The sequence below is a fragment of the Lonchura striata genome, chromosome 31 (genome assembly GCF_046129695.1).
Source record: "Lonchura striata isolate bLonStr1 chromosome 31, bLonStr1.mat, whole genome shotgun sequence".
In the NCBI taxonomy this organism is placed as follows: Eukaryota; Metazoa; Chordata; class Aves; order Passeriformes; family Estrildidae; genus Lonchura; species Lonchura striata.
This window is the reverse complement of record NC_134633.1, coordinates 3385274-3412151: the sequence shown is the minus strand read 5'-3', so window position 1 is coordinate 3412151 and position 26878 is coordinate 3385274. Positions and strand designations below refer to the sequence as shown.

The window sequence follows — 26878 nt, the reverse complement described above, 5'->3', positions numbered from 1 at the left end:
GGTAGAGAGAGACAAGAAGATGCTCCAGGAGAGGGTGGAAGTTCCAAGAGGGAGGGAGTTCCAAGAGAAGAGGAGTTCCAAGAGAAGGGGAGTCCCAAGAGATGTGAAATTCCAAGAGGGCATCTGGCTCCTCGGAGACCGCTTACCAGGGGGCTTCAAGGTGGGCTGGAACAAGACTTGGGCCAATGGGGTCACAGAGGCCTGATGCTTCAGGGGAGGGTTACAGGCGTGGGATGAGCCATACATTTTGGGAGGTGAGATAGAACAGTCTATTTGACTTTTGGTCCTATCTGTAGGCAAGGGCATTGTTCAACCCGTAGGGGGGATAGGTTTCATCCTGGCTGTACTATTGTAAATCTTTTGCCAGGCAATCATATTTATTCATCTTCCCCAACATCAAAATTTTAAAAGTGGCAATGGTTTAGATGATGTAATTGCTACTTCTCTAACTTCACTGGTGAAACTAACAGTCCATCAATTCTCTCTTTCTATAAAGAAGAATGTACAAAAATTTTTATTTACATGAACAGTGCATGAGAACTCTAGAAGAAAAATGTAAACATTAGGAAGCGGAGAAAACTTTTAAAATAAATTTAAAGCATATAAAAGAGCAGGGTGATATTACACAGCCTTCCTGTGATGTCACAAACACCTGTGATATCACACAGGCTCTTGTCATGTCACACAGACAGCTCTGTGATGTCATATTACCCCTGTGATGACACACAGCTCTCTGTGATGTCTCTCAGACATCTCAATGATGTCACTCAGACATCTCAATGATGTCACACTGACCCTGTGATGTCACACAGCTCTCTGTAATGTCACCTGGAAGGCTCTGTGATGTCACACAACCTCCTGCGATGTCACACAGATATCTGTGATGTCATATTGCCCCTATGATGTCACACAGCATTTTGTGATGTCACATGGACATCTCTGTGAAGTCACACAGCCCTTGTGATGTCACACAGCCCCTGTGATGTCACACAGACATTTCTGTGATGTCACACGGCCCCTCTGATGCCACACAGCACCTGTGATTTCACACATCCCCTGTGATATCACACAGCTCTCTGTGATGTCACACAGCCCCTGTGATGTCAAACTGTTGCACTAGGACACAAGTAACTCACATATTCATATTAAGATTAAAAGACTAAAAAGAAGTGGTTTTTAATTTTGATTTATGCAATACATGAAATTTTAAAAGCGGCAATGGATTGAAGGATGTAATTGCTACTTCTCTAACTTCACTGGTTAAACTAACAGTCCAGCAATTCTCTCTTCTTATAAGGAAGAATGATTCCATGGGGTCCAGCAGTGTCACAATAGACCCCAGGTTCCAGCAGGCTTTGCAGTGTCCTACTGGTCCCAATGATTCCATGAGCCCCTCCAGTGTCCCAGTGGTCTCTGTGGCTCTCCAGGCCACACAATGTCAGGTTATTCCTCTGTTCTGTGAGCCCTGTAGTGTCACAATGCACCGTTGGACGCTGGGGATTTGCTGTGTCACAATGCTCTCCTCTGGCTCCGCAACGTCACAACAGATCACTGATGATGGGAGGACTCTCAGTGTCATACTGAAGCTGTGGTTCCATGTAGCCCTGCAATGTTACAGTGAACCCTTGGTTAAATGGGGTTCCACGATGTCACAACGACCTCTCAGTTCCATGAAGCCCCACAGTGTCACAATGGTCCCTTGGTTCCATGGTTCCCGACAGTGTCACAATGGTCCCTTGGTCTCACAGGCCCCACAGTGTCACAATGGTCCCTTGGTTCCATGGTGCCCCACAGTGTCACAATGATCCCTTGGTTCCATGGTTCCTGTGCTGGTGCATTCCCCCCTCCCCTTCTCAGGCCGCCCTGCCAGATGAGAAATGCTCGCTGGCCTCGGCCTTGGCCAGCAGCCCCTGGGCTCAGCTCCTCTGGAGCTCAGCACAAACACGCTCTGCTCCAGGCACTGCTGCTGCCCAGCCATCTCCTGGCTGCTTTAGGAGCAGCCCTGGGAACTGTTTGTGTTCCCTCGGTGGCACAACATCCCTGTTCTCACCCTGCCAAAGAAAGCTGCTGATGCCAAGTGCGGCCAGGATGAAACATGGCTGGGACTGCAGCCCCTCTCTTGGGGCCCTACAAACAGCGCTCCAAAAGGAGCCCTTGGAGCTCTCCTGGGCCAGCGACTCCCTCTGAGTGGGGCCTCTCCGAGCCGGGAACTCTCCCGTTTGCTGCACTCGGGGATCCCCAACAACGAGGGAGCCTGGGCCGATCCCCCCACTCCTCCAGGCTCAACCCTTCCCCGCTGGGGAGATGCCAAAGCATCCCCAGGGAGCATTTCCCTGCCCTCAGGGGAATTTCTCACAGGTGCCTTGCACTGACTCTCTGTGTCTGTGTGCACACAGGAGTGCCTGTACTGGGGAAATGTGGCAGAAATGCTGCTCCCTGAGGGGTCTGAGTGCCTTGGATAGCTGAGCCAGTCAGGCCCGTAAGTAAGGTCAAGTCAAGAGGTCTAAGTTAAGTGAAATGCTTCTAAGAGTTGTTATTTTGCTAAGTTGTTATGTTTTATATAAGTTATAAGCTGAGTTAAATATTTTTAAATGTTATTCCTCTGTTAGATTGCTAGGTTGTAGGTTATAAGTTAGGTTAAATACTGTTAAGCTCTTCTCTTTTGCTAAATTGTGACTGTGAAACTATCATTTAAAGTTAAGGTGTAAGTTAAGTCCTGTTAAGTTTGAACTCTGTTAAGCTTTTAGGCCATATTCCTTTTATCCTTGCCTTCACTGCCCTTTTATCACACACAGACACATACAGAGACAGTTCTCAGTACATTTCTGGTTTGATTGCCTGGATTTGGTTTGGTTTTGTTGTTCCTTTGCTTCCTTGGTGTTCCTGAAGTGTCCTGTCAGGAGCAGAGTGACTCTTGCCAAGGAACTTTGTGCTGCTGTCACTTAATGTTAAATCTGGTTTTTGCTGGGGATTTTTTCAGCGCTCTCAAGCCCTCGTTGGTCACAGGGCGAAGGAGCCCTGGCCCAGGCTCTGGCCCTGGGGACACAGGGACAATGCCGGGGGGTCCCTGTCCCCCTGTCCCACCCCCACAGCCCCGGCCCCCGTCCCCGTGTCGGGCTCTGGGGTCGATCTCGTGGAACATCCTCTGGGGGAGGCTGCGGCGCCGGGGGTGGGGGTCCCGGGGGGACAGGGGACCCCGCTGTGCACGAGCAGCGTTGGACTTCTCTGGGGGAACTGGGGGGGGGAATGGGGCAGAGTGACCTCCCCAGTGACCTCACACAGCCCCTGTGATGTCACACAGCCCCAGTGATGTCACACAGCCCCTGTGACATCACACATCCCCTGTGATGTCAAACTGTTGCACTAGGACACAAAATAACTCGCACACTCATATTAACATTAAAAGAGTAAAAGGACGTAACTTTTTTTTTTATTTATATAATATATGAAATTTACAAAGTGGCAGTGGATTGGAGGACGAAATTGCTACTTCTCTAACTTATTCTCTCTTCTTATAAAAAAAATGCACAACAATTATTATTTACATGAACAGTGCATGACAACTCTAGAAGAAATATGTAAATCTTCAGAGGCAACGAAAACTTAAAAGAAGTTTAAAGCATTTAAAACAGCAGGGTGATATTACACAGCCTTCCTGTGATGTCACATGAGCATTTCTGTGATGTCACACAACTTCCTGCGATGTCACACAGATCCCTGCAATGTCGCATGAACATCTCTGTGACATCACACGGACATCTCTGTGATATCACACAAATCTCTGTGATGTCGCACCGATATCTCTCTGATGTCACAATGCCTCCTGAGATGTCACACAGCCTCTGAGATGTCTCACAGCCCCTGTGATGTCCCACAGGCATTTATATGATATCACACAACCTCCTATGATGTCACCCAGGCATCTCTGTGATGTCATAATGACCCTGTGATGCCACACAGCTCTCTGTGATGTTGCACAGTCATTTCTGTGATGTCATTCTCTCTCTGTGATTTCACACACCCCTCTGTGATGTCAAACATACATCTCTGTGATTTCACACATCCCCTGTGATGTCACACTGCTTCCTGTGATGTCACACAGCCCCAGTGATGTCATAGAGCCAACTCTATGATGCCACCCTTTGATGCCATACAGGAGTGCTGTGATGTCACAGAAGACTCCATGATGTCACTGTCACTCTGGAATGTCACAGTCTGTTCTGTGATGTCACAGCCTGCTCTATGATGTTACACAGCCACCTGGTGATGTCACAACCCTGTCTCCCATGCCACAGAGCCACCCTCGATGATGGCAGAGCCTGGTCTATTGAATCACACCATATGCTGTGACATCACAGCCAGCTCTCTCATGTCACAATTGCCTCAGTGTCCTGGGTTGTAAGATAAGCTTGTATTCTATTTGCCATCTGTTGAAAGTTGGGCAAGTTTGTTATCTTTTCCAAGAACCGGTTTTGCTCCTAAGAGGTAATGGTTTGCTAATGGGCCATTGACTGATTCAATGCAGGGCTGGTAAATGCAACACCATCCCATTGTGAGGGGTCCCACCCAGAGGGGGAAGCCAAGCACTCTATTATTGTATAAAGGGGTGAAGAGAGCTTGACAGAGGAATGGTTGTACAACAGGGGACATGATACTGTAAAATTAATCCAAATAGGGAGGGCTACGTGACTGCTGCAAAGTTCGCATGGCCCTGAAGAGTAGATGGTGTGCAGAAAGCAGGATATTGAAACTGCTTGGTATGTAGAAATAGATAGAGAAGAACAAAGAAGTACTAAGCTGTTCTAACTGCAAGGCCAGCTGGACAGGCAAGTATCATTCACATATATACTTTTAAGATAATAGTACAAGTCTCATAGCAACCAATCATGAGCTTGGCTTTTGCAATATGTATGAGCTAATTAACAAACATATATAAACTGTGTAATCGGTCACAATAAACTGAGACTTGATGATCATGATATCATGAGTCTTGTCTCCCGCGGCACCCTCCAACAAAGGGGTAGCTTTTTGGGGAGACGAGGCAGCTCTCTCTGCGGGACTCCCAAAGAAGCAGCTCGCGCTCTCTCTTTGCGGGATTCCCAGAGAAGCAGCTCCCTCTCTCTCTTCACGGGATCTCGCAGCGAAGCAGCCGGAGCATGGTGAGGTGGCGGCAGCGGAGCTCGGAGGCAACCCCGGCACAGAGGAAGACCGGCCCCACTGCCACCAGATCTTCAGAGGAAAACTATACCCTTCTAAAGATCACCACTGCAGCTGCAGTTCATCAGCCACTGCAAGGGGAGCAATCGTCCCAGCAGAACTGCCACTGGCACCCTGAATCCTCAGGTTGTGGACTTTTTTCACTGGTTTTGTTTGTATCGATTGCATTTGCCTTTTTAAATTGTTGTCTAGTTTTCTCCTAGTAAAGAATTGTTACTCCTATTCCCATATTTTTGCCTGAGAGCCTTTTAATTTAAAACTCCTAGAAATTTGGAGGGAGGGGGTTTACCTTCTCCATTGCACAGGAGGCTTTAGCCCTCCTTCACAGACTCTTGTCTTGTCGAACCAAGACACTCAGTGATGTCACAAAACCCTCAAGAACTCAGTTACATTGAAACACTGAAGTTTCTTGTACTTTGAAAATATCTGTGTCATGGAAACAACTGAGACAGTGTCCCCAGGTACCAGTCAGAGAAGAACACTGGGGGCAGTGATGACAGCTGGGCACAAGCAAGGGAAAGGTGTCTCTGGTGCTGAGCAAACCTGGATGTGTTTCAGGAGTGCAAAGGGCCCAGGCCTGAGCCCCAGCCCCTGGCAAGGCAGATCCTGTCCCTCCCTCATTGCTCAGGGCTCTTCCCGGGATGGGCACTGGGGTGTGGGGATGTGCAGTGCCAAGGGCAGGACCATGGGGCGGCCCCTGCCAGGCTGCTGAGCAGGGACAAGGAGGCACTGAGGCCCCAGGGCTGCAAGGGTCACTTGTCCCCTCGTGGCTCAGGCCCAGGGCCAGCAGCCATGGCCAAAGGGCTGCACAGGTTGGCTCTGTCAGGGCCTTGCAGCTGCTGCACATCCCTGAGCCCTCTGCAGCCCAGGCTGTCCCACGGTGTCCCTGCCCTGCACCTCTGTCCCTGCAGGCTGTTGTCATCCCCCTTCACATGAGTCTTTTCTTTCTCTGGCTGTTCTCTGCCATGTCAAAGGATCCACCACCTCTGGAATCACCCTTCAGTCCCTCCCAGGGCTCTCCTCAGCTGTCCTCAGCCTCCACCCCACTGAGCACAGAGCTCCTGTGTCCTTCTAGAGTGGTCAAGTGCATGAAGCCAAGAGCACCTGGACAAGAGGGACAGTTCTTTTCTACAGGAAGGAAACCACAGAGCCCCAGGGTTTTGAAAGCACATGAGAAGCAGTCACCAGAGGCCAAGGCAGGCCAGACCTGTCTGTCCTTGCAGCTTTTGTCTGAAAGCAGCCTTTAGATATATGGGGAGCTGTTGCAGAATTTCTGAGAGAAAGAGGGCATGATTTATGTCTGGATTAAGAATTGAGCTACCCCTCAGACTAGGCCCCTGATAAGTGGCCTTGGTGGGGCCTAGGAGCCTTTGATGCAGTAGGAATTTAGTTGTGGCGCAGTTTAGAAATTATGTTAAAGTAACTACAACGTAATGAGCTATCTGAGTGTGAATTAGGGTAGAGTTGCAGTGTGAAAAGCCTGACCACCTTAAGGCAAAGGTAAACAATGTTAGCTTGCCAATGAGAGTGCCTTTGTAAACTGTAAACTGTATGGAAGTGTATATAAACCACCATCTTCTCACTAATAAAGGGAGAACGTAGCTTTAACCATATTGGTTCGACCAATGTTCGTCCTGTCCAGCTTTCCTGTCTTATGAGGACCCTGGCTTTGGGGAGTTTTGGGGGTGGAATTCCATTTCAGTCTTGGCTCCTGGAGTGGAATGACAGTTCTCCACAGGAAGGAAAGGGTGCAGTCCCAGTGTTTCAAAGGTTGATTAGAGGCAGCCCCAAGCAGGCCAGGGCCAGCCAGGCCTGTTGTCAGGTCCAAGGAAGGAATCCTTAGACAGACAGAATTTGGGAGGCCAAACCCCACTATTTTCTATTGGCATCTGGACGAGAAGGACAGTTCTGTTCCACAGTTCTGGAGTCTCTGTAAATGTTCAAACATTCCTTTGATCATCTCATGTGTCCCTTTCAACTCAGAATGTTCTGTGATTCTGGGATTACAATTCCTGTTCTGCTTCTCTCATCCCTCTGTTGTCTATAATCAAAAGAGGAAAAAAAAAAAGCCTTGCAACAGTGTTAGAACAGTAAATAAAAACCAGACCTTTATTGGAAGCTTCCAGGCGTCCCAGTGGGGATGGGGCACACCCAGCCCCCAATTTCAATAAGGTAACAAGGTTCATTAATTAGAATATTTAACAGGAACATCCAATAGGAGATTCAGTTTCCCAACTTACTCATCCTGGGCTCTACCCATTGAAGTAGGTCCAAAGGCTTCTTTGCCCCACTTTTTGTTATGACTGCTCACATTCAAAAACTAAAATGTTCTTCTTGTGGGTCCTCTTAATAATAATAGTATGCAGTATTTCAGGAATGTATTTAGACAGTCAGCTTATTGTTCTAAAATCTAAGAGATAGGTAGGAAATATATTAGAATCAATTAAGGATTACAGGTTTATAAGTACATAATAGTATTTTAGTAGAATGAATTAAGACATTAATAGAGAAAAGTATGGATTACAGTTTTATAACTATATAACAGTAATTTACAGAACTACAAATATATTACAAATATATAAAAAGCAAAAAAATTTTTGTCACCACCCAAAATTTCCCATCCTCCTCCAAGCAGGAAATTGAAAACACTTCCAGCAAAGCTCCTGACCTTTACAGCAATCCCAGGCTTCCCTTCTTTGGGAAGTGCCCTCCAGAGCTGTGCCCAGGCTGGTCTGAGCTGGGAGCAGCCCTGCCCCAGCCAGCCCCTCTCAGCAGCAGCACCTGCCCTGCTCAGGGTGGCTCCTTCCCCCCACAGCTCCTGGCCAGCGCTGGGAGCAGCTCCAGGGCCGGCTGAGAGCTGTCCCTGGCAGGCAGCAGAGTCCCTGGCCCAGCACAGCGCCCTGGGCTGCAGGACCCTGCTCTGCAGGACAGCCCAGGGCACCCCTGGCTGCTCTGCACAGGAGATGAGCAGAGAATGCACTCACAGGGTCTGTGGGCATTGGCATGTTCCAGCTTTAGGAGATCTCTCCAGGAGCTGCAGCTGCATTGTGTCCTGCAGCCAGAGGTTCCTGTGCCAAGGGCTGGCAGTGATTCTGCCCCAGGCATTTCTCAGCCCCTTCCCAGCCCTGACTAATTGAAGCTCTCTGTGCCTCTGTGCTGTGCCTGGGCTGGCTGCAGGCAGTGCCCCAGCCCTGCTGGGCTGGGAGAAGAGCTGCTCAGCAAGAGAAATGTGCTTTTGAAGCAGATAATTGGGGCCATGATTGCACAAACCTCTCTCAGAGTCTGTAGCAAAAGGGTAACACCAAGTACCTTAAAGAACTGAAGTACCTTGAAGCATTAATGAGCTCCACTGAGTGTTGTTCCTGACAAAGCCTCTCCAGGGACTAATTACAGCAGATAATTGGAGGCCATGATTGCACAAAGCTCTCAGAGACTCCAAGGCAAAAGCAAAAGCCAAAGTCCTTTCAAAAACCTGCAGTCCCTGGGAGCATGAAGGAGCCCCCAGGGCCATTCCTGACCAAGGCTCCCCAGGGACTCCTTCCAGCAGATCCTTGAGGCCACTGGGATGTGCGCCAGGGGGGATGCTGAGGGCAGGACCAGGGGCTGACAGTGCCCAGCCTGGCTGGGGCTGTGCCAGGAGGCCCCAGAGCCTCAGGACAAGGTGTCTCCTCACAGCCCTTGGTGGTACAGACCCTGCTGTGCCCCAGGGCACCAAGACTTGGCTTCTCTGTGTCCCCACCTGGCATCAGTGCCTCCAGTTCTCTGCTCTGCCTGGGGCCTGGGGCCACTTTCTCAGTCGTGTCCCTCAGTGGGACCCATTAAAAGTCAGAGAAACTTTGGAGCTGGATTCTGACTTGGAGTTCTGGAGAGGTTTCTGCAGCTCCCTCTCAGGGCCTGATGTTCAGGGCCTGAGCACAAAGCCCCAGAGGTTCAATAAAGTCCTTGTGCTGTGTCTGTGCTGCTGAGCTGGGCCGGGCTCCTGGCACAGAGGGTGATCCTGGTAACCAAGCAGAGCTTCAAAAGCACATTTCTCTTGCTGAGCAGCTCTTCTCCCAGCCCAGCAGGGCTGGGGCACTGCCTGCAGCCAGCCCAGGCACAGCACAGAGGCACAGAGAGCTTCAATCAGTCAGGGCTGGGAAGGGGCTGAGAAATGCCTGGGGCAGAATCACTGCCAGCCCTTGGCACAGGAACCTCTGGCTGCAGGACACAATGCAGCTGCAGCTCCTGGAGAGATCTCCTAAAGCTGGAACATGCCAATGCCCACAGACCCTGTGAGTGCATTCTCTGCTCATCTCCTGTGCAGAGCAGCCAGGGGTGCCCAGGGCTGTCCTGCAGAGCAGGGTCCTGCAGCCCAGGGCGCTGTGCTGGGCCAGGGACTCTGCTGCCTGCCAGGGACAGCTCTCAGCCGGCCCTGGAGCTGCTCCCAGCGCTGGCCAGGAGCTGTGGGGGGAAGGAGCCACCCTGAGCAGGGCAGGTGCTGCTGCTGAGAGGGGCTGGCTGGGGCAGGGCTGCTCCCAGCTCCAGACCAGCCTGGGCACAGCTCCGGGGGACACTTCCCAAAGAAGGGAAGCCTGGGATTGCTGTAAAGGTCAGGAGCTTTGCTGGAAGTGTTTTCAATTTCCTGCTTGGAGCACGGGGTGAAAGATGTGGTTGCTGAGAAAAAGATTTTTGCTTTTCATATATTTTCCAGCTGACCATAGCTCTATAAATTACTATTATATAGTTTTAAAATAATTATCCTTACTTAACTATTAAACCCTAATTGACTCTATTAAAATACTCTTATATACTTATATAACTGTAATCTTTTACTCTAGTACATTTCCTTACCTTTATCTTTGATTTTAGAACAATAAACTGTCTAAATACATTCCTGAAATACTGTATAGTCTTATTATCAGGAAGAGGACATACAAGGTGAACATTTTGGTTTTTGACCAGAATGTGACCAGTCCTAAAAAAAACATGCAAAAAGCCTTTGTGCATACGCCAAGGGGCTGACCCAAGTTTATGTAACTGGTGCAGCTGAATCTCATATTGGATTTTCCTGTTAAATAATCTATTTAATTAACCTTAATTAATTGTTGAAATCAGAGGTTGGTGTGCCCCATGCCCACTGGGACACCAGGAAGCTTCCAATAAAGGTCTCGTTTTTGCTTTACTGTTCTAACACTGTTGCAAGGATTCTTTTTTCTCTTTTGATTATAGACAACAGGGGGATGAGAGAAGCAGAACAGGAATTGTAGTCCCAGAATGACAGAACATTCTGAGTTGAAAGGGACACACGGGATCATCAAAGGAATGTTTGAACATTTACAGAGACTCCAGAACTGTGACTTTGGGTGGTCAGTGTCTCTGCTGGGAGCCTCCCAAAGGGCCTTCAGCCACTCCTCAGCCCTGGGCAGCAGCAGCATCACCTCTGCAGGGCCCAGCAGGGCTCTCCTGAGCTGCCCTTGCCCAGCTGCACACAGAGCCTGCCCCAGCCAGGGCCCTGCACACAGGCAGGTTTCTGTAGGGCCGGGCCGAGGGCACACAGGGTGGGATGGGCTCTGTGAGCGCTGGCAGGGACAAGGCACCTCTCAGGAGGGGATGTCCAGGCCCAGGGAGATGCTCAGGGAAGCAGAGGGGGCTGAGCACAGCAGTGCTGGGGGAACAAACCCATCCAGCCCCTCACCTTCCCTCGGCCACAGGGAATCCTTTTCCCCTCACAGCTCTCAGTGGCAAACTCTGAGTGCAGCAGGAATGCTGGGGATTTCTGACCTCAGAGAGCCAGGAATGATGTGTGAGTAAGAAAACAATTCCTAAAACCAACTCCTGCAATCTGTTTCCTTTAGAAATGTGAGTGCAGATGGTACCAAGCCTTTCTGCATTGGGAGTGATTCCCCTGACAACTCCTGAATATCCAGACTTGTTCCTCTGCAACATGGCCACAAACCCAGGGCAGCAGGGCAGGGATGGCTCCTCGAGAGCCCCCACACACAGCCCTGGCTGCTCCTGGCACACTCAGCCAGCACAACTGGAGCTCAGGCAGGGACCTGGGTGAAGGTTTTCCCAGAGCAGGAACAAAGGTGGGTGAGTCGCAGCAGGACAGTCTGCAGGGAATGGCCAAGGTTTGGCTCCAAGCAGCCTCTCCTGACTTGTCCCTGTCCTTTCTCCATGAACAGGTGCCCATGTGCAGCCACAGCAAATGTCCAACAGCAGCTCCATCAGCCCCTTCCTCCTGCTGGCACTGGCAGACAGGCGGCAGCTGCAGCTCCTGCACTTCTGCCTCTTCCTGGGCATCTCCCTGGCTGCCCTCCTGGGCCCCGGCCTCATCATCAGCGCCGTAGCCTGCGGCCACCACCTGCACACGCCCATGTTCTTCTTCCTGCTCAACCTGGCCCTCAGCCACCTGGGCTCCATCTGCACCACTGTCCCCAAAGCCCTGCACAATTCCCTCTGGGACACCAGGAACATCTCCTACACGGGATGTGCTGCTCAGCTTTTTTCTTTCTGTTCTTCCTTGGATCAGAGTTTTCCCTCCTGACCATCATGTGCTACGACCGCTACGTGTCCATCTGCAAACCCCTGCACTACGGGACCCTCCTGGGCAGCAGAGCTTGTACCCACATGGCAGCAGCTGCCTGGGCCAGTGCCTTTCTCAATGCTCTGATGCATACAGCCAATACATTTTCCCTGCCCCTGTGCCATGGCAATGCCCTGGGCCAGTTCTTCTGTGAAATCCCAGAGATCCTCAAGCTCTCCTGCTCCAAATCTTATCTCAGGGAACTTGGGCTCATTGCAGTTGGTGCCTGTTTAGGATTTGGATGTTTTGTGTTCATTGTTTTCTCCTATGTGCAGATCTTCAGGGCTGTGCTGAGGATCCCCTCTGAGCAGGGATGGCACAAAGCCTTTTCCACCTGCCTCCCTCACCTGGCCGTGGTCTCTCTGTTGGTCAGCACTGCCACATTTGCCTACCTGAAGCCCCCCTCCATCTTCTCCCCATCCCTGGATCTGTCAGTGTCAGTTCTGCACTCGGTGGTTCCTCCAGCCCTGAACCCCCTCATCTACAACCTGAGGAACCAGGAGCTCAAGGCTGCAATGAGGAGACTGATGACTGGATGGTTTCAGAAACATTAAACTGCTGGCCAATTTCTGCAAATCACTTGTAATAAAAGTAATTTTTGATACTTCTTGTTTGTTTCATTTCAGAGGTTCTTTTTCGTTGTTTTAGTTTTTTCAGCTTGTCCACACAGATATGTCATTGTTTGTGCCATTGAGGTGCCATCACAGAGAGCAGTGTGGCATGACAAAAAGCTGTGTGACATCACCGAGATGTCAGTGTGACATCAAAGGAGGTTGTGTGACATCACAAAGATGTCCGTATGACATCACAGAGACCTGTGTGACATCACAGAGATGTCTCTGTGACATTACAGGAGGTTGTGTGACATCACGAAGATGTCAGTGTGACATCACAGAGATGTCAATGTGAAGTCACAGAGATGATTGTGTGACATCACAAAAAGCCATGTGACCTCACAGGTTCAGTGTAACGTCACAGAGATGTCTGGGTGACATCACAGGCGGTTTATGTTACATCAAAGACATGTTCATGTGGCATCACAGAGAGCTGTGTGACACCACAGAGATGTCCATGTGACATCACAGAGATGTCAGTGTGACATCACAGGGAGCTGTGTGACATCACAGAGATGTCCATGTGACAGCACAGGAGATTTGATCTGGTTTGAAAGCAAAACCAGTGAGAGACTCCAAGTCAGAAATACAATTTATTGGGAAAAGGGGAAAAATACATGCAATAATATAAAGGGAAAGGCTACTGACAAAGTCAGAATACAACCTGGCCAGCATGCTGGTAGCAGTTTGAATTGGAGCAGCTGCAGTCCTCTTGGGATGGCAGATGTAGTTGCTGTGTTTTCTCAGAGAACCTGTGAAAAGGCTCTCCTCTGTCTAGAAATCTCCACTTTTATCCAGGTGGGAATGCCTAGCTCCTCCCCTTGGGCAGAGCATCTCACAATGGGTTATTATGAGTTACAAGGTGTGTCCTTAATTACCTCCTCCTCCTGGACAGTGTTATTTCTGAGTCATGTGGCCAGGCATTGATGGGGCCATTAACAGCAGATAAGGAAAACTGCCCCAAGGCAACTCCTACTCAGATGGGAATTGGAAAACGTTTTTTTTTTAATCTTGGACAAGATTGTATGATATCACAGGGATATCATTGTGATGTCAGAGAGATGTCCGTGTGACACCACAGAGAGCTGTGTGACGTCACAGAGTCAGTGTGATATCACAGAGAGCTTTGTGACATCACAGAGCTGTCCTTGTGACATCACAGAGATGTCATTGTGACATCACAGAGATTTCAGTGTGACATCACGGAGATGTCTTTTTGACATCTCAGAGATGTCTCTGTGACATCACAGAGAGCTTTGTGACATCACAGTTATGTCAATGTGACATCACAGTTATGTCAATGTGACATCACAGAGTGCTGTGTGACATCACAGAGATTTCAGGGTGACTTCAAAGAGATGTCAGTGTGACATCTCAGTTGAGTGACATCACAGAGGCATCAATGTGACATCACAGAGAGCTGTGTGACATCACAGAGACCTGTGTGATGGCACAGAGAACGGTATGACGTCACAGAGATGTCAGTGTGATATCAAAGGCGGCTGTGTGACATCACAGAGAGATCTGTGACATCACAGAGATGTCTGTCTGACATCACAAAAAGATTTCTGACCTCACAGGGTCAGTGTGACATCACATAGATGTCCGTGTGACATCATATATATGTCTGCGTGACATCACAGGAGGTTGTGTGACATCACAAAGATGTCTGTGTGACATCACAAAGATGTTATGTGACATCACAAAAAGCTTAGTAACATCACAGGGTGAGTGTGACATCATAGAGAGTTTTGTGACATCAGAGACATCAGTGTGACATCACAGAGATGTCAGTGCAACATCTCAGAGCGCTGAGTGACATCACAGAGAGGTCAATGTGACATCACAGAATGTTGTGTGATGTCACAGAGATGGCAGAGTGACATCACACAGATGTCACTGTGACATCCAATGGAGGTTGTGTGATATTACAAGGATGTCAGTGTTACATCACAGAGCTGTGTGACATCACAGGGTCAGTGGGACATCACAGAGATCGCAATGTGATGTCACAGAGAGCTGTGGGACATCACAGAGATGTCAGTGTGACATCACAGAGTGGCCGCAGTCCTGTCCCAAAGCACTGGGCAGGTGAGGCAGGAGAGCTGGGAGCAGCTGCCTCAGCTCCTGAAGCCCTGCCAGCCCAAGGGGCTGCTTTGCCCAGCGCAGCTTCAGCCACTGCCCCTTCTCACCATCCAAGGATCCTTGGTGAGCACCGCGAGGCCTCGTAACGCCAGGTAATGCCTGTGACAGCATTCACTCCAGAGGTACCTTGACATGGTCTCCAGAGCGCTGCCACGACATTTACTCAAGTCCAGGCACTCGAGGACCTGAAAGGCACAGGGCAGTGACAGGGGACCCGGCCGGCAGGAGCCCAGAACCACACAGGGTGGGGACCAGGCAGCAGCACAGGGCGTGGGCACCGTCCCAGGCAGCTGCGGCTGCGAGAGGGCAGAGAGCCGGGAGGCAGCTGAGCGAGGCAGCGCTGGCCAACAGGCTCACCTCCACCAGGACTGTCAGGAAGATCAGATCATAGCATGGTTTCTCCAAGGGACCATTGTGATAATGTGGGGCCTGTGAGACCCGGGGACCATTGTGACTCTGTGGCGACTCATGGAATCATGGAGAGCACTGGGACATTGCTGAGCCTCATGGAGCCAAGGGGACGGTACTGACACTGTGTGGCTCCATGGAATTTAGGGATCATTATGACACTAGGAGGGCCCATCAAACCAAGGATCCACTGTGACACTGTGGGGCCTCAAGGAACTGTGGAGACCATTATGGCACTTTGGGGTGTCATGAAACCAAGGGTCCATTGTGACACTGCAGAACCAAGAAGATCATTGTTGACAGTACCAAACCTCATGGAACCAAGGGGCCATTGTGGCACAGCAAGGCCCTGTGCAACCAAAGGGACCATGGTGACACTGTGGAACCTCATGGTACCACAGGTCCATTGTTACACAGCAGCCACAGCAGGGCTGCAGAACCAAGGAGATCATTGTGACACTACACAACCTCATGGAATCAAGGCATCCCTGTTACGCTACTGAACTTCACAGAACTAAGGGTCCCTTGTGACACTGGGGAACCAAGGAGACTGCTGTTGGCAGTATGAAAGCTCATGGAACCAAAAGTCCATTGTGACATTGTGTGGCCTCATGGAACCATGGAGACCATTCTGACACTTCAGGACCCACTGGAGCCAAGGGGCCATTGTGAGACAGCAGGACCTTGTATAGCCAAGGGGCCATTGTAGCACAGCAGGGCCTCATGGAATCAAGAGGATCACTGTGGGGCTCCATAAGGGGCTGTGGGGCTCCATGAGACCATGGAGCCATTCTGCCTGTGGAACCCAGGGCACCATTGTTACACAACGGGGCATCACAGAACCAAGGAGCCATTGTGAACCAGCAGGGAACCCGCTGAGACTATTGTGACACTGCAGGGGCCATTGTGGAACTGCAGGGCCTCGTGGAACCAATGAGACCATTGTGACATGGCACAGCCTCGTGGGAGCAAGAGCCCTTGTGACACTGTGGGGCCTTGTGGAACTGAGCGGCCCTTGTGACCCTGTGTGACACCATGGAACCCAGGAGAGCTCTGTGACACTGCAGGGCTCCGTGGCACTGAGGACTCGTGGAACAGTGTGGAGCCCAGTGGAACCAAGGGGCCATTCCGTACTTCAGGGCTTCAGGGAACCAAGGTGCCAGTGTGACACTGTGGAACCAAAAGAGACCATTGTGACACTGTGGGGCTCCATGGAACCAATGAGACCATTCTGAGACTCCAAGTCCCCAAGGAACCCAGGGGCCATTGTGACACCACAGGGCCTCACAGAACCAAGGCAACCACTGTGACACTGCAAGGTTTCATGGATCAAGGGGCCACTGTGACACTGCGGGTCCCCATGGAAGCAAGGGGCCAGTGTAACATCCACACCTGGTGGAACCAAGGGGCCACTGTGATCCTGAAGAACCCAATAGAACCAAGGGGCCATTTTGAGACTCTGCAACCTCATGGAACCATTGGCCATTGTGGCTTTGCACAGTCCCACGGAAACAAGGAAACCATAGTGACACTGCAAAGCCTCATGGAAGCAAGGGCCATTGTGCCACTGTGGAGCCAAGGAGGCCATTGTGATATCACTGGGCTTCATGGAACAAAAAATCTGTTGTGATCCTACAGGGCCTGATGGAACCAAGGGGCCATTGTGATGCTGCAGGGCCCCAAGGATCCAAGAACATGGAACAGGTCTGGTTGGATGGGCCTCCTGGGGGCTGCCTGACTGGTCCAGCTGACCTTGGCATGTTGTGGGTCACTTCTCATCAGCCCCTGAACCCCTGGAGTTTCATGCATTCCTTCCTGTGGGAAAGCACTGTCTTTCTCCCCAGGGGTTCATGGCTGAAATTAGGATTCCTCCTCTAAATTTGATTATATCCAAGGATTATTCCCATACAAAACCTGCCAGGAGAGACAGCTCTGGCTGGCCTTGGCCTTTTGAGGGCCACATCTCATCTGCCTTTACAACACTGGGGGCTTGCGCTTCTCTTCCCATGGAAAAAAAAACATATTTTACATCCAGGCATCCATGGCAAAATTGAGAATCCACCTCCAAAATTCCTTATATGCAAGGATAGCTCCCAGGCAGAAGTTGCCAGGACTGTCCAAGTTCCCTTGGAACAGCTCTCATCTGCCTTTGAAACACTGGGGCTCCATACTTTCCGTCCTGTGGAACAGAAATGTCCTTCTCGTCCAGATGCCCATAAAAAACAGTGGGGTTTGGCCTCCCAAATTATGTCTGTCTAAGGATTCCTTCCTTGGACCTGACAACAGGCCTGGCTGGCCCTGGCCTGCTTGGGGCTGCCTCTAATCAACCTTTGAAACACTGGGACTGCACCCTTTCCTTCCTGTGGAGAACTGTCATTCCACTCCAGGAGCCACGGCTGAAATGGAATTCCACCCCCAAAACTCCCCAAAGCCAGGGTCCTCATAAGACAGGAAAGCTGGACAGGACGAACATTGGTCGAACCAATATGGTTAAAGCTACGTTCTCCCTTTATTAGTGAGAAGATGGTGGTTTATATACACTTCCATACAGTTTACAGTTTACAAAGGCACTCTCATTGGCAAGTTAACATTGTTTACCTTTGCCTTAAGGTGGTCAGGCTTTTCACACTGCAACTCTACCCTAATTCACACTCAGATAGCTCATTACGTTGTAGTTACCTTAACATAATTTCTAAACTGTGCCACAATTAAATTCCTACTGCATCAAAGGCTCCTAGGCCCCACCAAGGCCACTTATCAGGGGCCTAGTCTGAGGGGTAGCTCACTTCTTAATCCAGACATAAATCATGCCCTCTTTCTCTCAGAAATTCTGCAACAGCTCCCCATATATCTAAAGGCTGCTTTCAGACAAAAGCTGCAAGGACAGACAGGTCTGGCCTGCCTTGGCCTCTGGTGACTGCTTCTCATGTGCTTTCAAAACCCTGGGGCCCTGTGGTTTCCTTCCTGTAGAAAAGAACTGTCCCTCTTGTCCGGGTGCTCTTGGCTTCATGCACTTGACCACTCTAGAAGGACACAGGAGCTCTGTGCTCAGTGGGGTGGAGGCTGAGGACAGCTGAGGAGAGCCCTGGGAGGGACTGAAGGGTGGTTCCAGAGGTGGTGGATCCTTTGACATGGCAGAGAACAGCCAGAGAAAGAAAAGACTCATGTGAAGGGGGATGACAACAGCCTGCAGGGACAGAGGTGCAGGGCAGGGACACCATGGGACAGCCTGGGCTGCAGAGGGCTCAGGGATGTGCAGCAGCTGCAAGGCCCTGACAGAGCCAACCTGTGCAGCCCTTTGGCCATGGCTGCTGGCCCTGGGCCTGAGGCCACGAGGGGACAAGTGACCCTTGCAGCCCTGGGGCCTCAGTGCCTCCTTGTCCCTGCTCAGCAGCCTGGCAGGGGCCGCCCCATGGTCCTGCCCTTGGCACTGCACATCCCCACACCCCAGTGCCCATCCCGGGAAGAGCCCTGAGCAATGAGGGAGGGACAGGATCTGCCTTGCCAGGGGCTGGGGCTCAGGCCTGGGCCCTTTGCACTCCTGAAACACATCCAGGTTTGCTCAGCACCAGAGACACCTTTCCCTTGCTTGTGCCCAGCTGTCATCACTGCCCCCAGTGTTCTTCTCTGACTGGAACCTGGGGACACTGTCTCAGTTGTTTCCATGACACAGATATTTTCAAAGTACAAGAAACTTCAGTGTTTCAATGTAACTGAGTTCTTGAGGGTTTTGCGACATTACTGAGGCAATTGTGACATGACAGAGCTGGCTGTGATGTCACAGCATATGGTGTGATTCAATAGACCAGGCTCTGCCATCATCGAGGGTGGCTCTGTGGCATGGGAGACAGGGTTGTGACATCACCAGGTGGCTGTGTAACATCATAGAGCAGGCTGTGACATCACAGAACAGACTGTGACATTCCAGAGTGACAGTGACATCATGGAGTCTTCTGTGACATCACAGCACTCCTGTATGGCATCAAAGGGTGGCATCATAGAGTTGGCTCTATGACATCACTGGGGCTGTGTGACATCACAGGAAGCAGTGTGACATCATAGGGGCAGTGTGACATCACAGAGATGTATGTGTGATATCACAGAGGGGTGTGTGAAATCACAGAGAGAGTATGACATCACAGAAATGACTGTGCAACATCACAGAGAGCTGTGTGACATCACAGGGTCATTATGACATCACAGAGATGCCTGGGTGACATCACAGGAGGTTGTGTGATATCATATAAATGCCTGTGGGACATCACAGGGGCTGTGAGACATCTCAGAGGCTGTGTGACATCTCAGGAGGCATTGTGACATCAGAGATATGTCTCCGTGACATCACAGGAGGTTGTATGACATCACAGAGAACTGTGTGACCTCACAGAGATGTTGGTGCGACATCACAGAGATGTCTGTGTGACATCACAGAGATCTGTGTGATATCACAGAGATGTCTGTGTGATGTCACAGAGATGTCTGTGTGGCATCACAAAAAGCTATGTGACATCACAGGGCCTGTGTGACATCACAGAGAAGTCAGTGTGATATCACAGAAATGCCCATGTGACATCACTGGAGGCTCTGTGATGTCATAGGGGTGTGTGACATCACAGGAAGGCTGTGTAATATCACCCTGCTCTTTTAAATGCTTTAAACTTCTTTTGAAAGTTTTCTTTGCCTCCTAGTGTTTACATATTTCTACTAGAGTTCTCCTGCACTGTTCATGTAAATAATAATCATTGTACATTTTTCTTTATAGGAAGAGAGAATTGATGGACTGTTATTTTAACCAGTGAAGTTAGAGAAGTAGCAATTTCATCCTCCAATCCATTGCCGCTTTTAGAATTTCATATACTACAAATATCAAAGTAAAAGTTACTTCCTCTTAATTGTTTAATCTTAATAAGGGTGAGTGAATTATTTTGTGTCCTAGTAGAACAGAGTGACATCGAATGGGCTGTGTGACATCACAGAGAAGTCCGTGTGACATCACAGAGATGTCTGTGTGACAACACAGAAATTCCTGGGTGACATCACAAACAGCTGTGTGACCTCACAGGGTCAGTGTCACATCACAGAGATGTCAGTGTGATGTCACAGAAATGTCCATGTGACATTGCAGAGATCTGTGTGACATCGCAGGAAGTTGTGTGACATCACAGAAATGCCCATGTGACATCACAGGAAGGCTGTGTAATATCACCCTGCTGTTTTAAATGCTTTAAATTTCTTTTAAGTTTTCGTTGCCTCCGAAGATTTACATATTTCTTCTAGAGTTTTCATGCACTGTTCATGTAAATAATAATTGTTGTGCATTTTTCTTTATAAGAAGGGAGAATAAGTTAGAGAAGTAGCAATTTAATCCTCCAATCCAGTGCCACTTTGTAAATTTCATATATTATAGAAATTAAAAAAAAAAAGTTATGTCCTTTTACTCTTTTAATCTTAATATGACTGTGTGAGGTATTTTGTGTCCTAGTGCAACAGTTTGACATCACAGGGGCCGTGTGACCTCACAAAGAGCTGTGTGACATCACAGGGGATGTGTGATGTCACAGGGGCTGTGTGACATCACTGGGGCTGTGTGACATCACAGGGGCTGTGTGAGGTCACTGGGGAGGTCACTCTGCCCCATTCCCCCCTCCCAGTTCCCCCAGAGAAGTCCAACGCTGCTCGTGCACAGCGGGGTCCCCTGTCCCCCCGGGACCCCCGCCCCCGGCGCCGCAGCCTCCCCCAGAGGATGTTCCACGAGATCGACCCCAGAGCCCGACACGGGGACGGGGACCGGGGCTGTGGGGGTGGGACAGGGGGACAGGGACCCCCCGGCATTGTCCCCGTGTCCCTCAGGGCCAGAGCCTGGGCCAGGGCTCCTTCGCCCTGTGACCAACGAGGGCTTGGGAGCGCTGAAAAAATCCCCAGCAAAAACCAGATTTAACATTAAGTGACAGCAGCACAAAGTTTCTTGGCAAGAGTCACTCTGCTCCTGACTAGACACTTTAGGCACAGCAAGGAAACAAAGCAACAACAAAACAAAACAAAATCCAGGCAATCAAACCAGAAATGAACTGAGAAGTGTGTGTGTGTGTGTGTGTGTGTGTGTGACAAAAGGGCAGTGAGGGCAAGGATAAAAGGAATATGGCCTAAAAGCTTAACAGAGCTCCAACTTAACAGGACTTAACTTACATCTAAACCTTAAATGATAGTTTCACAGTCACAATTTAGCAAAAGAGAAGAGCTTAACAGTATTTAACCCAACTTATAACCTACAACTTAGCAATTTAACAGAGGAATAATATGTGACAGTATTTAACTCAGCCTATAGCTTATATTAAACATAACAACTTCTCAAAACAACAACTCCCAGAAGCATTTAACTTAACTTAGACCTCATAATTTAACCTCACTTACAGGCCTGACTGGCTCAGCTGTCAGGGATCAGCATTTCTGCCACATTTCCCCAGTACAGGCACTCCTGTGTGCACACAGACACAGAGAGTCAGTGCAAGGCACCTGTGAGAAATTCCCCTGAGGGCAGGGAAATGCTCCCTGGGGATGCTTTGGCATCTCCCCAGCAGGGAAGGGTTGAGCCTGGAGGAGTGGGGGGATCGGCCCAGGCTCCCTCGTTGTTGGGGATCCCCGAGTGCAGCAAACGGGAGAGTTCCCGGCTCGGAGAGGCCCCACTCAGAGGGAGTCGCTGGCCCAGGAGAGCTCCAAGGCTCCTTTTGAAGCGCTGTTTGTAGGGCCCCAAGAGAGGGGCTGCAGTCCCAGCCATGTTTCATCCTGGCCGCACTTGGCATCAGCAGCTTTCTTTGGCAGGGTGAGAACAGGGATGTTGTGCCACCGAGGGAACACAAACAGTTCCCAGGGCTGCTCCTAAAGCAGCCAGGAGCGGGCTGGGCAGCAGCAGTGCCTGGAGCAGAGCGTGTTTGTGCTGAGCTCCAGAGGAGCTGAGCCCAGGGGCTGCTGGCCAAGGCCGAGGCCAGCGAGCATTTCTCACTGGCAGGGCGGCCTGAGAAAGGGGAGGGGGGAACGCACCAGCACAGGAACCATGGAACCAAGGGACCATTGTGACACTGTGGGGCACCATGGAATCATTGGGACAATTAGGACACTGCAGGGCCTTCTGGAACCTGGGGTCTATTGTGACACTGCTGGACCCCAGGGAATCATTCTTCCTTATAAGAAGAGAGAATTGCTGGACTGTTAGTTTAACCAGAGAAGTTAGAGAAGTAGCAATTACATCCTCCAATCCATTGCCACTTTTAAAATTTCATGTATTACATAAATCAAAATTAAAAGCCACTTCCTTTTACTCTTTTAATCTTAATATGAATATGTGAGTTACTTTGTGTCCTAGTGCAACAGTTTGACATCACAGGGGTTGTGTGACATCACAGAGAGCTGTGTGATATCACAGGGGATGTGTGAAATCACAGGTGCTGTCTGACATCAGAGGGGCTGTGTGACATCACAGAAATGTCTGTGTGACATCACAGGAGCTGTGTGGCATCACAGAGCTGTCTGTGACATCACAAAAGGCTGTGTGATATGACAGGTGTTTTTGAAAACACAGGAAGGCTGTGTAATATCACCCTGCTCTTTTATATGCTTTAAATTTATTTTAAAAAATTTCTCCGCCTCCTAATGTTTACATTTTTCTTCTAGACTTCTCATGCACTGTTCATGTAAATAATAATTTTTGTACATTCTCCTTTATAGGAAGAGTGAATTGATGGACTGTTAGTTTCACCAGTGAAGTTAGAGAAGTAGCAATTACATCCTCTAAACCATTGCTGCTTTTAAAATTTTGATGTTGGGGAAGATGAATAAATATGATTGCCTGGCAAAAGATTTACAATAGTACAGCCAGGATGAAAATAATCCCCCCTACGGGTTGAACAATGCCCTTGCCTACGGATAGGTCCAAAAGTCAAATAGACTGTTCTATCTCACCCCCCAAAATGTATGGCTCATCCCATGCCTGTAACCCTCCCCTGAAGCATCAGGTCTCTGTGACCCCATTGGCCTAAGTCTTGTTCCAGCCCACCTTGAAGCCCCCTGATAAGGGGCCCCTGAGGAGCCAGACGCCCTCTTGGAATTTCCCATCTCTTGGAATTTCCCCTCTCTTGGGACTCCCCTTCTCTTGGAACTCCTCTTCTCTTGGAACTCCTCCCATCTTGGAACTTCCACCCTCTCCTGGAGCATCCTCTTGTCTCTCTCTACCCCTTGTCTCTCCCCTCTCCCTCCCCCTCAGGCCCTGCCACGTGCTGCGTCTGGCAGCTCCATGCAGGACCTTTCACCATCCCTAATAAACCTGATATTCTCAGAGCAGCCTTCAGAGATCTCTTGTCTCCGTCCATCCAAACCGTCCTGGAGCTCAGCGTTCCCGCACGTCTCTGCCACACAACCTGGCAGTCAGCCTGGGCCAGTTCCCCTCTGCCTGAGCGTGCCAGGCAGCAGACGGGGCTGGGTCAAGTCCCTCTCAGCTGTCCCTGTTTGTGTGCCAGAAGCCTCTCAGGGTGGGGTGGGGGCACAAACCCGGGCCCCTCAGAGGCTCACAGTGAGGCCCCACAGCCCCTCCTGCCCACAGCCAAATCTCTCCAGACTGCTCTGCCAGGACTGGCAGCCTTGGGTTCTTCCACCACCATTTCATGGCTCTGTACCCTGCATTGCTCTACTTCAATTCCTTTTCCATTAGGTAAAACCGAACACACCACCAAGTTCCAAAACAGGGCAACAGAAACTGTCAGAAAGCAGAGCACCTGTCCTCTCAGGAAATGCACAGAGAGGTGGAGTTATTCAGTTTTCTGAAGAACGGGCCCCAGGGAGACTTTCTTGCCGCTTTCCAAGACTTCAGAATGGCTTTGAAGAAAGTGGGGGACACCATTTTTAACAGGGCCAGTTACAATAGAATGTGGGAGAATAGTTTTATACAAAATGGGGATCTAATCAGAGTAGGTCTAAGGAAGACCTTGTTTAGTCGGAGCATGGTGCCACCCTGGCACAGGTTGTCTCAAGAGCTTGTAGGTGCCCCATCCCTGGAACCATTCCAGGTCAGTGGGACAGGGCTCTGAGCAACCTGATCTCTTTAAAGATGTCCCTGTTAATTGCAGGACACTTGTACCACAGGACTTTACAGAGCCCTGCCATCCCAGCCCAGCCCGCACTCCTCAGCATTTTCATTTGAAGGGCACCAAGAGTGGAGGAGGTGAGGAGGAAGGGGGCTCATCTGATGCCTCAGACCTCAGTGGAGGAGGAGCCCATCCCTCGGACACTCTTTCACCTGCAGCCCCTTGGCATTTTACCTGCAGCAGCTCCTTGGCAGAGCAGCGCCGCTCCTCGTCTCTCTGCAGGCAGCAGCTCAGGTAGTCCCGCAGCCAAGCCGAGAGGAGCTTGGGCTGCTGCAGCTGTGACGTCCCTGGTGTGGCTATCAGGTATTTAGTCTGGAGAAAAAGGGAACACGAGGCTCCACCTGCTTCTTTCCCATCTGTAACTGCTCTCCCAGAGCCCATTGTTTAACCTCCATTCTGCAGTGGCCGTTTCTGCCCTGGCAGAGACCCAGGGATGACTTTACCAACAAAAAACCCAAACTCTGATGCAACCACAGCTTTGCCAACATCCTGCCAATCTTGCCTTGGCAGCCGATTTCATTGACTGACCTAGTTAGTGGGAGCTACATCAGCAAAAGCACATTTCCTTCTCTGAAGATTCACACCAGCTTGACAGCCTTTTTGGAAGGGGGACTTTGCTATACTAACTAATTCCAAGGATTAGTACATGAAAGGCATCTCTGCAGGGCTTGTTGATCCCTTAAGCACAGTTGCCATAGAACAAGACTCATCAAGTTTTTTGTCCTGTTCTTGAAAACAATGGTAATTGGAAGAAAAGAAAGGAAATCCATCAGTTAATCCCCAGGTAAAGAAACAAACATTTACAATCTCATATTCAACACAGACACATTAAGTTGCATGCACAAATATATTGGGATGAAAATGCCTGTTTGGGCACAAAGGAGCCACCTGCAGCTCTGTCTCTCAGCAGTCTTAAAATTTCAGCTTCTCTTATGCAACAAAAGAAAAACTTTTCCTGCTCAGAAAAAGGAGAAATGCCACCCCTTTGGACACCTTCTGCTCATTTGCCTACTCAAGTCAATGAGTGGTAGGCCCATCCCAGAAAATGCCAGGAAACAAACAGGAGGGTTTGGCAGGCTCTCCCCCTCACAAGGCTCCGGCTTGGTGACGTGGAGAACGTGGCTTGGGCTATGAGAGAAACACAGTCACTGAGTGTTTCAGCAACACTGCACAAGAAGCAGAAGAGACTCTGTGGCCTTGAAGCCTCATGCCCAGGTTTCAGGCTTGTTTCCCAGTAGCAGAAACTGCAAAGAGGGTTAAGTTCCTCTCTAGAAACCACTGTTTTAGAAACTTTGCTGGGTTTGGGTTTCTTTCCTTCATTTCTGGAAGGATAACACCAATTCTAAGATGCTTGTTTCCTGTTATTGGGGTCATCTACACAGACAAAAGAACTGGAACCGCTTATAACCCAAAGGAAAGTGTTGCCTGAGAATGGGGTTTGTTTGCATGTGGTGAGGCTTGAGTTCCACACTGATGCAGCCAAAACTGCAGCAGATGCTGATGTGTTGCAGGGACGTTTTTAGGTGGAAGTAGTTCCAGCAGATGGCAATGGGATCTTGTCCAATGTCACGCAGAACACGGGGCAGGTGAGAAAGACAAGCGGGATCTGTATTTGCTCCTTACCATGGCAGGACTTTGGTTCCAGTAAGGAAATTTTTGTTCTACCATTTCAATTCCCACAATTCCAAAAGACCATATGTCCACTTTGGGGCCACATGGTTTACGCATCACCACTTCAGGCGCCATCCACCAAGGAGTCCCAGCTACCGAGGGCAGTCTCTTCTCCTCAGGGCCGAGCTCAACAGAGATTTCAAAATCAGCTGAGGGGAAAGCAAAATACTGGTTTTATTTTAATTCTGTGCAATTAGGAAATCGAGCAAAAGAATTCCCCAGTAGAACTTTGAGAACATGCTGTTGGAATGTCCTGGACAACTGTCCCTGCGCTGTTTCCTCAGGACTTTAGCCAAGGAAATATGGTATTGGCGACTTAAAAAATCCCCACATTTTTTACACTGCCTTCAGCAGTGGCTTTTGCTCTTTGGAAGCTTTAGACTTGTAACTCCCTCCCTCTGGAAGGGACACACACAGAGCAATGCCACTCGTGGCTGCTTGTTCCTTGTCATACGTCTGTGCACGTTGCAACCGTGTCATCAGCTCAGAGCGGGGGTCCCTGCACTGCCACCAGCACCATTTTTGGGGAGCTGGCAGTCACTCAAAGCAGCCCCTCACCCCCCATCCCCACATCCCTGAACGCTGCACCTGACCAAGGATATACTGACCCCGCTTGACAGAGCCGTCGGTTCCAAAAAGGATGTTGCTGCTCTGCACATCTCGGTGGATCCCGTGGTTTGAGTGAAGAAAATCCAGTCCTTGCAGGCACTGAGAGAGAAAACACAAACAGGAGGGCAAAAATTAGCGGTGTGATTTCATCGCACAAGAAAAGAAACAAAGAATCTAAAAGATGCTCTCTGCAGGGGAATGGCGAGCAATGGCAGAACGCAGGGCCATTGAGAGGAAGAGTTGCTGCTCCAACACTTGCAGAGCAGGACCTTTCTAAGGAAAGGCATGTCAGTTTTTGAAAGAGCAACAGCACCTGCTGCTGTTGTACACTGTCCCTGCAAAGCAGCCAGGATGACTGCTGCTGCTGCAGGGGATGTGCTCAGAAGCAAAGAGCATTTTGGCTGCACTGCTGTCCTTTTTAGCTGAGGACTGAGAGAAATGAGTCTCTCCTTTTTTCTTTGCTGTTCATTTTAAATCCTGCTACCAGCAGCTTTGCTTTTACAAGCAAGGAATGC

At 49.8% G+C, this 26878-nt stretch overlaps 1 protein-coding gene across 1 annotated transcript in view; it reads left to right on the top strand.

The window, feature by feature from the left end:
- LOC144247689 (olfactory receptor 14J1-like) overlaps positions 1-25907 on the top strand; it is a 34199-nt gene extending 8292 nt beyond the window's left edge. Inside the window, exons 4-5 of the mRNA XM_077789106.1 lie at positions 11729-12320; positions 25823-25907. Coding sequence (XP_077645232.1) covers positions 11729-12320; positions 25823-25907 — 677 coding nt within the window. The remainder of the gene's footprint in view (positions 1-11728; positions 12321-25822) is intronic.
- The last annotated feature ends 971 nt before the right edge of the window (positions 25908-26878 follow it).